Source organism: Rhinoderma darwinii, chromosome 1, assembly GCF_050947455.1.
Source record: "Rhinoderma darwinii isolate aRhiDar2 chromosome 1, aRhiDar2.hap1, whole genome shotgun sequence".
Classification (NCBI taxonomy): Eukaryota; Metazoa; Chordata; class Amphibia; order Anura; family Rhinodermatidae; genus Rhinoderma; species Rhinoderma darwinii.
In genome coordinates, this window is record NC_134687.1 from 87,286,797 (window position 1) to 87,299,572 (window position 12,776).

Below are 12,776 nucleotides of genomic sequence, written 5' to 3' on the forward strand. Positions count from 1 at the left end.
TATGGGGACGAGCATAACCAATATTTTCGTACATTTCCATAATGTTGGCAGCATATCTCCCTGTATACACAGAGGGATATGCTGCCGACAACGATAATATTTAATGCTGCATAAACCATATGATCAGCTTACGAAAGAATGTTTGCACGTTCATCGGCTGGTTGTTGACCTGTTCATACAGGGCAATGATCAGGTACAAGCGTTCATATGAAAGCTTGTTTGCCCGATAATTGGCTCATGTAAAAGGGCCTTAACACTTTAATATCTTACGCCAGTCTTAGTAAAGGAGATAGTTGGAGTCATTTGCATTAAATGAGCAGGCATAGATTTGCGCCAAATTTGTATCTATTTTCCTTAAAAAATGTGGCAAAGTCCTTGGAAATTTTTTTCCACTTTTCTCATAACTTTCTAAAGTTAGAAAAGAAAAAGTAACTTTAATTTGTTGCTATGTATAAACGGCATAATAAATGTGGGCCTTAGTTCACTGATTTGATCATAATTTAGTGGTCAGAGCTATAATACTTGCATCTGTGATGATGATCCAATGATTCAGATGATCCATTCAAATACTGTATTTATTAAACACCTGCCCTGCAGGAATCCCAACAGTCCATGTCTTAATGTTATCAGACTGACTACTTATAGATGTAAATGAATCTGATAAGCAGGGAATCTTGACATGTCTGGCTACCTATAGTTACAACTCTCAATGGGTCATCTCACACTGCAGATCACATATGAAAGCGAGTGCGGGGAAGATTAGTGGGATTGTCTACAGTATCTGCTCTTAAATACTACATTTAGTCTATTTGGTTACTATGGGCAACAACAGCGGGTTTTATATACACCTCTTTATACATAACTTTCATTGTTGGAGCACTAGTGCCTGTTTCAGGTGCCATTGTCCTTACCTTGATGCCAGGTTAGTGTCCTTTTTTTTGTCTCCTTTTTTTTCCTAAGCAAGGAGAATCCCACAATTTTTTTTTTTGGTAAGACACATCAGCCGGCTCCATACAAAACAACAGCCAAAGTAGACAGTGATATATAGCACAACACTGCAGCCATGCCACTCTTCATGTGCCATCCACTGTGTATATATGACCGCATGCTACATCTGTATTTCCATATCTATTTCTATATATCAAATGTATACATTCTCCGTTCTCTTTTAGACAAGTTAATATTGGATTTAAAACTTACACCAACATTGTGATCTAAACACCGACATCTCAACATACTCTATGTTGCGGTGTGACATTTTTGTTAAATGATTGGCATTTGCTTTTTTAGGGAAGATTTGGATGTGATGTCCCCAGTGCTTTGATACTGTTTTTAAACAACCTAAATCTGTATCAATGTCATTATGTGGCTAAACGAAGAGTCCCAAATTAATGGGTGCAACTTTAGCAACCCTGTCACTAAAGTATAGTTCTGGTGGTACATTACTGTATTCTTCAGCAATGTTACTGTGCTGACCCTGTATATAGCACACACGCTCTACCTGTGTTAAGGGGATTTATTTTTACATTTAATATGAAGGTTTTAACACATTTATGTAACATAAAAGAGCTGGGATCACATTTAGTGGGATGATATTTTTAGGCCAAATTAGCTCATGCTTTTTTTTTCTTCGATGGATCAACAGCGGTAAACTACTGTAACATACCATTTGTTCCTTCCCCTTTAATCCATGTCGCCCTGCCCTGGTTGTTTATGATGGAAACATGTCCTTTTTTTTTAAGGCACACCAGCTACTATATATATATATATATATATATATATATATATATATATATATATATATATATATATATATAATTTTCTATGCCTTTGTTTTCTTCATTTATATCCTTTTAGGATCCTTTATAGACAATGTTCAAATCGTTGACCCCTATGTAAGCACATTATTCATACATTACATTATTCCATCTGCATTCATATGCATGGCCCCATAATGCATAATATACCCATGTATATGTAACATATCACCCAGCCCTTCACTCCCACATGTCTTATCATATCTAATAAAAATTTTCCCCTGACAACTTTTATAATTGGATGGAACCGTCACCTCTTCATGAAGTGTTATTACTGTAGTACATGTTATCCCCCGCCACAGAAATGGATGTATTGACATTCATTAGAAACTCCTGTGAAGTCATCTGTGAGCCCCTGACATACCATCATGAACACCTACAAATGCAAACTCTAACTGAAGCCTACAACTGCATTGCCTGGTGTACTGTGGCCGACATTCTTCAGTCCTCTCACCAAACTCATCAAATGGTCTGTGTTCACCAATAATACAGTTATTTGCAATAATTTAAAATAAGAAGGATGTGAACACTCCCTGCAGTCCATCCACTAACAGGGGCTAACCGAAAACATGAGGAAATGTAGTTTTTTGTTGACACTTCTGTTTGCAGCGAGATTTATTTACTCGTAACGCAATTCCATAAAATGTCAACCAACCTACTAACAAACCATTGGTGCATTTGTTACCATCTAATAAAATAGTTTCATAGATATATATATATGAATATAAACAGTATGATTAAAAAAAATAAAAATACACCGCTTTTACCACCCAAAAACATATTACTATGGGACAATTATACAAAGAAATGTAAAATCTGTTGCAAAATCTGTATAAGACCCTTCTTTCTTTTTGTGACGATCACATTCTATATATATAATGCTTCTTCTTATATGGCAGACTAGCGTTTTGACCCCCCTTAGGCACCAGGTCTGGTTCTTACCAGAGCCTCCTTGCCCCCATAACTACACCACTGGTTATATTGGTTTCCTTAGACTATATGTTGTTCTCCACTATCATCGACATTGCCTGTCAGAAGAAGACTTTGACTTGTAGTGCCACAATAGGTACAGTTTGTTCAGCTGTGCATACATGATATGTCAAGACTAATAATTTCATAAATTTGTACAAAAAGTGTTATGGATAAACGTTATCTCTGCTGTAGTGTTTTTCCAAGTTAATCCGAAAAGTGAATGCAAATAAATAAATAGCCATTACTCTCTAGACCGATCCCCCAGCGTTCCCGCATAGCTGCTCCGATCCTTTCTGCTGCTGTTTGTTGACATGACTGCAGCGATGGCATGCCCTTATACCCACATGATTGCTGCAGCCTATCACTGGCCTCAGTGGGTAAATGGTACAGGACTGATGAGACCGGTAATTGGCTGAAGCAATCACATGGGTATACGGCACGTCATCGCTGCAGCCATGTCAACAAACAGTGGATTGGAAGACCATAGCAGCTACGCTGGGGGATCTGTCGGGTGAGTAATGCCTCTTTTTTATTTTATTGCATTCCCCCCATTGCTACGTTTTTTGATTAACCGGAAGAAAAACTTTTTTTTTTCGGCTTTTTACCTGCTTCTGAATATATACATAATTTCTATATAACTATAAAGGATGTGGCTTGTCAAATACACATTTAAATATAATGGCTCGACTGTGGACATAGAATTGTGCTTGTTGACATCACATATTATCACAAATCTTGTTTGCATGCCCTGTTTAGTGTGCTATTGTTTTACACGTACATACTGTACATAATACATCATCCTGAACAGTTTGGAATACAGTATTTAAGTTGGATTTCATGCATTCATACTTCACTTTCTGTTATGTCATGTATGTGTTGCTTGTACTTTTTATTATATTGGAATTAATAGTATTACTCTATTATGTTACAGGATATCTTCGACATTTCATATACAATTTCAAAAGGAAACATGCATGATAAAACTATGAGCATATTGGCATCAGTTCTCCCTCCACTGTTATCCATGCTAAAAAGATGAGATGGTGGGAGGCAAGGACATAGGGGGAGATTTATTGAGACTGGCGTTTCATACGCCAGTCTTAACTCAAAGACAGCTGTAGTAAGATGTGCCTAATTTATTAGGAGGCTCATACCTTTTATTAAATTAGGTGCATATCTGTCTGTCTGTACGCCTGAGAGGGAAAGCTATAATTTACGCCAGTTCTAGGTTTAATTTATAGTAAATTTGTTGTGGATGAGGCATGCCATTCTTCCTTTGACTGAGCCTTGCCCATTTTATAGGAAAGTGACATGGGCTTTGTAAATTAATCAAAAGTTGCAAATAGCGATTTGATTTTTTTTTTATGCATTTGTGACCTTTCTATGCCAGAAAACTAGCGTAGAAAAGATAAGTATTAGGGGACAGTATTAGGGGACATTTAAAAATCAAAAAAATTAAAGAAAATCCCTAAATGGTATTTTAATGGCTCCCACACAGAGTTGTGATCCAGAACAATTATTGAATGACATCTGTCACCAGAAAGAACTCCTGCTGTTAGATTATATATGAGATGCCCTTACAAACAATTCTGTGGGTACATGGAGGTAACTTCCACCTGATTTTACCATCAATAATGTGGGAGCCTGTTGGAGAAACTGATTGACCAAGAGAGTTTGCCCAAGCTAGTTTACATAAAATGCAGAAAAAAATGCACACCCACAACTATAGTCGTGCATTTGGGCAAGGCCTGTCTGGTGAAAGATGCAATTTATATATGACTAAGGCCTCGTTGACATCTGCGCTGGGGTCCCGTTCTGATGTTCCGTCTGAGCTTTGTGTCCGAACAGGAGCCTGAGCAGACACAAACTGACACAAACGGAATCCAGAGGTTTCAGTTTCCATCACCGGATCCGGTGCCCATGGTTTCCGTTTGTCTCTGTTGTGCACCGGACCCGTCGTTTTGCCAGAAGCAATAGCGTAGTCTACGGAAAGCTCCGACGGAACGTCAGAACCGGACCCCAACGCAGATGTGAACGAAGCCTAATTCATTACTTTTTAAGACTATTCCTTGGAAAATTGGGATTATAGCTCAGCTAGGTGTACTGCATCCCTAGTGGCTTCTATCTGAGAAAATTGGAAGACAATAGTCACAACTACTGCCTGTGGATAAGGGAAACTCTGTAGTATCTGCAGTACAGTATTATAGACATCTACTAATGGTGAAAACTGAACAGCATTAAAGTGCTATTCTATAGGCTATTGAACTATACCAGGTGAAGTAGTGAATTGTTGTCTACAGGGGTGGGTCACTTGATGCTGTGTTTTTTTTAAAACAGGTTGTACAATTTCATACAATCACTACTTGTAAGAAGAGCCTCTTAACAATATGCTGCCCACAAAATATCCCCTTGCTGGTATGCCAGCGATCAGCTTTAATCTATGGGGAAACCAGTAAGTGTGCAATTTCCCTGCAGCACCACCACAGGGGAAATTTAAGCATTACACAGTGCCCATTTATATCAATGAATTGTCAGTGTGATACAGGACAGATCCTCTAGAGCCAGATGCTCTATGTAGCAGCTCTCCATTCTGGCCAAGAAATTAGGATTCTGAACAGAGGACCCCCCCCCCCCCCCTGTAATAACTCCAAATTTTCTAATAGGGTAAATGAAAATAGATTTTCTAAACTAGATAACCCATTTAAGGCCTTCATATATGGACTTCAAATGTTAAGATTTACCCCCACTTGTTATATTTTAAAGAATTGTTTCTTATGTACAGATCTGAGGATTATTGGTCTCTGTACTATCACTTGTATATCTCTAACCATGTGAGTACCTATTAGTCATGTTAATATAGAAGCCTGAAACATACAATCAGTTTCTTTGTCACTCATCACGTCGGCATTGTATAATTATTATCATTACATGTAATAATATTTCCTAGTGTGGGGCAATAGATTTATTCTAGAACAGTTCTGTATTAACAGTGCATAATAATGTACGTTTCCCCATAAAACAGCACTACATCTCATGTGATGTCAGGGGCAGCTGTAATCCTGCAATTTATCAATTTAGTGTAGTCGGTTAGAGCATAGTAAATGGAATAGACTGTAATTTCACATAAAGAATGGAACATAGGCTTGTTTTAATGTGTTTTTTCTTCTTACCTTTTACAAGCTTCCATTGTGACAGTAATACACCTTGTCAATGCTGTTGTTGACTCGGTGGAAAATGAAGGTATATATGTGTATGTGATATTATTGCTGTGCTTTACATTCTGGCTGCCTAATTCATTGTATATGACCACTTTGCATGTCTTTATATGGAAGCCTGTTTGTCCATGTGATAACATTGTTGCTCGATAGTGTATATGTTACCTTTATATCCCATGTTGTATGATCTAGTCACTGCCTAGTTCAGTTTTATTTGTTTCATTAGAATGATAGTGTATATATTGTGATGCTTCCACATGACTGCCCTTTCACTGGATCTGGTCTAAGTGAATAAATGTAGGTGTTTTATGATGGAGGAGATGGTGATATGTCATGTGTTTGTGTATTTACTGCATAACACTCTTCATTTCCAGTAACATTTAAAGTTATGGCTCTAAATCACTGAAAACTCCAAGGATCAAGTAACAGATTGTCAACTAATTTGCTCGGAGACAGTAAAATAAATAAATTGACACAAATACATTGGAAACTCCGCAGCACAGGCTGACCTAAGATGGAACACCTTGAGTACCTCAAGTAACACATCCGTCACATCTGACTGTTCCTAGGCTTCTCCAAGTATTGGATGCCGTGAAAGAGGCAGTCATTATGGAATACATTCCCTGCATAGATTGCATTGATGTTCCTATGTTTGTGTTTGCTCAATATAATGCATATGTGTATTAATAGGCTGTAGTCATGTAGGACATTTTAGTAAGGTCTAAGGTTCATATGTGGGCTAGTTTCAGAGTCAGAGCCTATGTTCGGCTACAAGTCTGCTAAGTTGTGTTTCAGAATATTTGGGGTGACTCAAATTGCCTACTACCCACCATCATCACTTCAGTCAAGTCACTTTGAGAGTGGACATTTAAATATAAAATAAACATTTTGTGGTCAATGGTCTTTTTGTAAATAAGCTATTTAGCTATTCAGGGCTCCAGGAATTTTTTTGTCCTTTCCGTTTTCTTGAAGAACCATCAGAAGAGTCTGGACTCCACTGGTAAACTATAGGCGACTGACAATTCCGCAGGACTATCTTAGCCCTGCAGGTTGTTGGCGACATTTCAATAATAAAAGGGTTATTGTTGTGAAGTCAGGGTTCCTGAAGAAGAAACTTTATGGATTACTTCATGGAGTATCACAAATGACAACCTCTTATTAGTACATTTGCACATTATAGAAAGGGTTCCTTGTTCAGCTACGTATGTATTAAATGGTCGCCGATTCATTTGACTGCTGTATAATACTACGTTTTTATTGCAGTGGATACCCGCAGCTTCTCCCACCAATTACAGTTAATTGGTTGGCTTGCTTCAGACAACAGCGTGTCCAGTTGAGAGTTTTTCTTTAAAGCGGTTGTCCGGTCTCTGCAAAATAATGTTATTTTTTTGTAGAATTAAAAGTTATAACATTTTCCATTTATACTTAGAACTCTGTCCATGGTCATGTGATGAACACACAGGTGCACAACTCGTTACAGTATGTGTATCAGATCCCACCTCCTTTGTGTCCATCACATGACCATGGACAGAATATTATCCACTGGAAGTAAACAATGAATGTTTCCACTAAAGAACAACAAGACGGGACCATGAAAAACTTGAGGGATTGATATAGAAAGTATATTGGAAAATTGTATAACTTTTTTTTAATTCTACAAAAAATAACCTTAATCTGCAGAAACCAGACAACCCCTTAATGACTGCCGTATAGTGTTTTTACTGGAGCCGTTCAGGGTAGCACTTCAGAAGATGTTTCACCCGAATCGGCGCGCTCTGCTCACGAAGCCCAGGCTGCTGCTAAGTCTCGGGCTTCAGGGCAACGTTTGGAGACCAATAGCAGTGGTCTCCAATCATGCTTAACCCCTCAGACCTCTGCATCTCAGTGGTTTAAGAGGGAGTGGGCTCCCTTTCTCACCCATTAGCACCCTGCGATGCAATCCCCTTAATACCGAAGGTTTAAAATACCTTAGATATTAAGGGGTTAAAACAAATATTTTAGAACATTACATTATTGTTGGCTACTAGTTGTTTTGTCTTTTCATGGGTTAAGCCTCTTGTATTTCAGTCATTATATTAGCACAAAGTTGAATTTAGATGCTCCACCGGTTATTTGTCTCTACTTATTCTCTGATATTCAGTTGTACCATAAATTTTGACCTTGCTATAGGGGCCAACAGGAACAAAGGTGTTCAAACAGAACAAACTACAATAGCTCAGGTTGACTCTAGCTCAGGTTGACTCTAGCTCAGGTTGACTCTAGCTCAGGTTGACTCTAGCTCAGGTTGACTCTAGCTCAGGTTGACTCTAGCTCAGGTTGACTCTAGCTCAAGATGGTCTCCTACTTTGTGGCACTGTGAACATAAGGGCTTTTTCTCTCCACAAGCACTGCAGGGTAGAACAGAACCAACTAGAGTTCCTGACAAGTGGAAGAAGGCAAACCAGGACTTTGCTTTCTTCTCATAGGACTGGGGGAATGTGCCAACACTTGTACCAATGCCCATTTTGATATTTGCTATAGGCCCCTTTCTTCTATGTACAGCTTTGTATGTGCTTTTACTTAGCTCAGATCAATATAATGCAAATGTTCAAAATTGTCCTGTGTACTGAAATATTTGAGATGTGTTGGTGAATGACAGCCGTTAAAAAAAAAATATTAAACTGTTTATTTCTACTGACATCTAATGTAATATATTTTTTATTCTTTTTAATTTTGCCTTCAAAGAGTCTTTTGCAGTTCCTGAAGTCAGGAATTCAAGAGGTGACTTCTGCATGTTGCTGTGTACTTCATACTAACAATTGAGTTTATACGATTTGTTTTTGCTTTTTTGTTAACCTTCACTTGCAGCATTTGTATACATGGCATTGTGTTCTGCACAGTCTGTTGCTGTTATTACATGTTTTATATGTGTAATGTACTGGATTTGTTGCAAAATTTTACTGTGTTCGGCATTGACAGACAGAAGCAGCAGAACATTAAAACAGATCCTTCTTACAGGATTAAAGAGGTCTTCTAAGATAGGTTGAGATAGGGAATACCATGGCCGCTCTGTTGACAAGCTGCTTTTCCATTTTAAGTCATAGGAACCAGACTGGCTGTTAGTAATACACAGCCTCTTTAATGGGGTTGCCAGGCAGCATCTCCCTAGCAACCAGTCTGTCACAGATTACTTTGTTCGTACAATCTTCAGTTCAAAAGGGCAAGTCATAAATATTTGTGTCAATGGAAAAATGATGACGTGTCTGATGGACATGTTTTTTTCCCTCACCTTACCACTAAGCAGAAAATATTAGGGGATATTTATGAAATCTAGTGCAAGGGAAAATGGAACAGTTGCTCCATTGCAACCAATCAGGTTGTTTTTTTCATGTTCAATAGAGCTTCTGAAAAATGAAAGTTGAATCTGAATTGTTGCTATGGGAAACTGGCCACTTTTCCATTGCACCAGTTTTGATTAATCGCCCCTATTCTTATGAATATTGACACTGATGTGTTCTTCTAATTAACAGCATTTTAGGTTACTGCAGCCATCTCTTGTGCTATATCTATATAGTCATTTGGAAACTAGAGCAAGAAAGTTCACAGAATAATTAATACTTACGTTTTGTTTATCAGAAATTGCATACATGGAGTACAGATTTTGGGTCTCCTCTAATTTGAAAAACATTTATTCTACAGTATAGTAAAATAAAATCCATATAAGGCCTTATTCACACGGACGTGTCCGTTTTGCGCGTGCAAAAAACGCTGCGTTTTACGCTTGCAAAAGGTCCGTGAATCATCAGTATATGGTGCGCGGCTGCTTGATTTTCGCGCAGCCGGCTTCAGGATGACACTCTGGTTTTATGTTTACAAACAGAAAAGCACGTGGTGCTTTTGTTTTCATTCATTGTTTTTACTGCTGTTGCGCGAATCACGCACAACACCCGGAAGTGCTTCCGTGTGCCGAGCGCGATTTGCACACACCCATTGACTTCAATGAGTGCATGCAGCACGTAACACGACCAAATATAGGACATGTCGTGCGTTTCACGCAGCGGACATACGCTGCGTGAAATTCACTGACAGTCTGAACGGCCCCATTCAGTAACATAGGTCAGTGCGACGCGCGTGATTTCCACGAGCGTTGCACGGACGTATTATACGTTTGTGTGAATAAGGCCTAAGAGTGTTATTCTGTAAAAAAATTAAAAAATAAATAAATAAAATTCTTCTGAACCGTTTTAGTTCTTTCTGTTTAGTACATGTCCTTTTTTTTGCCCGTTTTCCCGGATCTCTCAATAGACTATGAGGGATCCGTGAAAACGGGTTCAGCACGTGTGCAAGTCGGCCCTGATAACTGCCATTTTTCACTGCCGATTTGAAAGCCGGTCGTGTGACTAAAGCCTTAGGGTTGTTACCCAGCTTTTCTGAATTCCTGAACATCAGTTTGCCTAGTTATGCAGTGATACATACCCAGTCCAGTATTTCTGCCTAATAAGGAAGATTTTTTAGTTTTTTTTTAGGTGGGTCTATGAAAAATGGGTGACAACAATGGTGGTCATTTGTGTTGTCAACCAAGTTTCCAATTATGAGATATGGCTCAGAAATAGTGGGAAAGTTTTCTAAAAGTCTTTACAGAAGATGGCAATTCAATAACTTATATTCACTGTAGATATATGGGTTTTAAGGGGAAATATCACAAGCAAGTGTAGACTATTAGCGTGTGTGTAATGGTCGTCCGCTTCTTTGGTCCGAGTAAAGCTTTGCATGACAATGTACTAAAAGTATGTGTGTTTTTTGTTCCTGTATGTTGACTTTTACAGCATTTATTATTCATTTAGTCATATACCTTTTATTTGTCTGTGTCTGAACAGGTTATCACTGGGATACTTCAGACTGGATGCCTAGTGTCCAATTGCCAGATATTCAGGAATACCCTCATTATGAAGTTGTTAAAGAACCTGCTCCTCAATACCCGGATCCAAATGCCATTGACACAGATTATTATCCTGGTGGCTATGACATAGAGAGTGACTTCCCACCTCCACCGGAAGACTTTCCTTTGCCAGATGAACTTCCACCTCTGCCACCTGAGTTTACTGAACAGTTCGATTCCATGCAGCCACCAAGTGAGATGGCTACTATAGGAAGCTTGGGTTCATCAACAAAAAGTAGTCAAAGATTCAACCTGAATAAGTACCTTCCACATCACCAATATCCAGTGAGTAAGTCAGAACCTCAAAGCACCACCAGTAGAGATGGCAATAGTTACAGAGAGCCTTATGCTGCTTCCTATATGTTAGGGTATGCTAGAGACTTTCAAGGCCCCATGGTGGACAATATGTCCATATCTGGATACACCTCCGCAGCTTCATGCACTGATGTGTCTGCATGCTGTGAAATGGAATCTGAGGCCATGATAAGTGACTATGAGAGTGAAGATGATGGACACTTTCAAGATGTGACAATTCCACCCCTAGATTCCCACCATCACACAGAAGTTTAACACCATAAAAAGTGCCTGGACATTTGTAAGCTTCAACATTTCATAGCAAAGTTATATCTAATTATTATGTATTATTGTTTTGTTTTCATTTTGTTAGTTTTTTTAGTTTTTTTTGGTTATCTTATGTAGTGTTACTTTGTTGCTTTTTTTGTTAATAATTTGGTGACATCAATCTGGTATAGCCGCAGTGCGTCATGCCAAGTAATAATAGAGTGTGTAATGTATTTCATTCCCAGATTTACAATCATGAAGACAAATAGACCATTTTGGTAGGCTATTTTCACTCCATTTTTTTATTTTCTTAGATTTTTTGTTTCTTAATTCTCTTGTTTGTTAGTCATTTTAAGCAAACATACCACTGCATCATGGTAGCATGACATCTGTATTTATAAAGTGTGAAGCAGAATTTTAACTTCTTTTCCAAATGTAAATGTAATGTACAGTTTTGATTTTAATAGCATTAATTAGACTTTGTAGATATTTTGTGGATTTCTTTCCTTTTTAACCATGAGTTTCAAGTTTTGCCCTTTCTACTAGGTTAGCATAATGTTCCAATACCCAGGGCTTTTCTGTATCTCTATTCCGCTGAGGTTTTGACTTCTGAATTTCCAGGTACATCCGCAGTAACCACTGTACATAAATGAGAGTAAGCCTGATGCTGCAAAGCAACAGCAAGAAATATCTTTATCTGAGAGTATTTTAGATTTTTTTCCCTTCTTGGAAAGTGTAATGGGGACCCACTGCATACCTGTTTAGAACCAAAATCACCATGACACGGTTTTTATGGTGTCTGTATATTTGTGATGCAACGGTCTTGTAAAGGTTTTTACTGAAAACTACCATTAGCCAGTCTTTCTTACTGACAATAAATTATTTAAAAAAAATAATGGTCTTGTGTTTTATCTATAATCCCGTCAATGGACTTCGCAAACACAAGTACAGCTTGTAATTTTAGGAAGAAACCACCAGGTGTCAGAGCATTACTGCTTTTATAACCTTAGTATTAATAGCAAGCACAAAGACCGCCAGAACCGAAGATTAAATGAACATATATATATATATATATATATATATATATATATATATATATATATATATATATATAAAATGGATACTGTAGACTTTGCTAAATTTTAAATTGGTTAATTTGGTGAATTTTATTAATGTACAATATGTCAGTAAAAATATCTTTAAATCACGGATTGCTTGTCATTTCAGAGGACATTTAAGTCAGTTAATGGGCTTTAAAGCCTCCTTAACACAGAGTTTTTATCTGGTGCTTTT

The 12,776-nt window shown here is 37.9% G+C and overlaps 1 protein-coding gene across 8 annotated transcripts in view; it reads left to right on the forward strand.

The window, feature by feature from the left end:
- FAT1 (FAT atypical cadherin 1) overlaps positions 1–12,492 on the forward strand; it is a 221,028-nt gene extending 208,536 nt beyond the window's left edge. For 3 of the 8 annotated variants that reach the window (XM_075860151.1, XM_075860154.1, XM_075860152.1), the window contains 3 exons: positions 5,970–6,029; positions 8,729–8,764; positions 10,861–12,492. In XM_075860151.1, the coding sequence (XP_075716266.1) occupies positions 5,970–6,029; positions 8,729–8,764; positions 10,861–11,492 (728 nt within the window). In that variant the 3' untranslated portion in view covers positions 11,493–12,492. Of the gene's footprint in view, positions 1–5,969; positions 6,030–8,728; positions 8,765–10,860 lie in introns of those variants that run through there. The other 5 variants (XM_075860155.1, XM_075860157.1, XR_012883011.1 and 2 more) reach the window with 4 other exon arrangements.
- Positions 12,493–12,776: the final 284 nt, after the last annotated feature.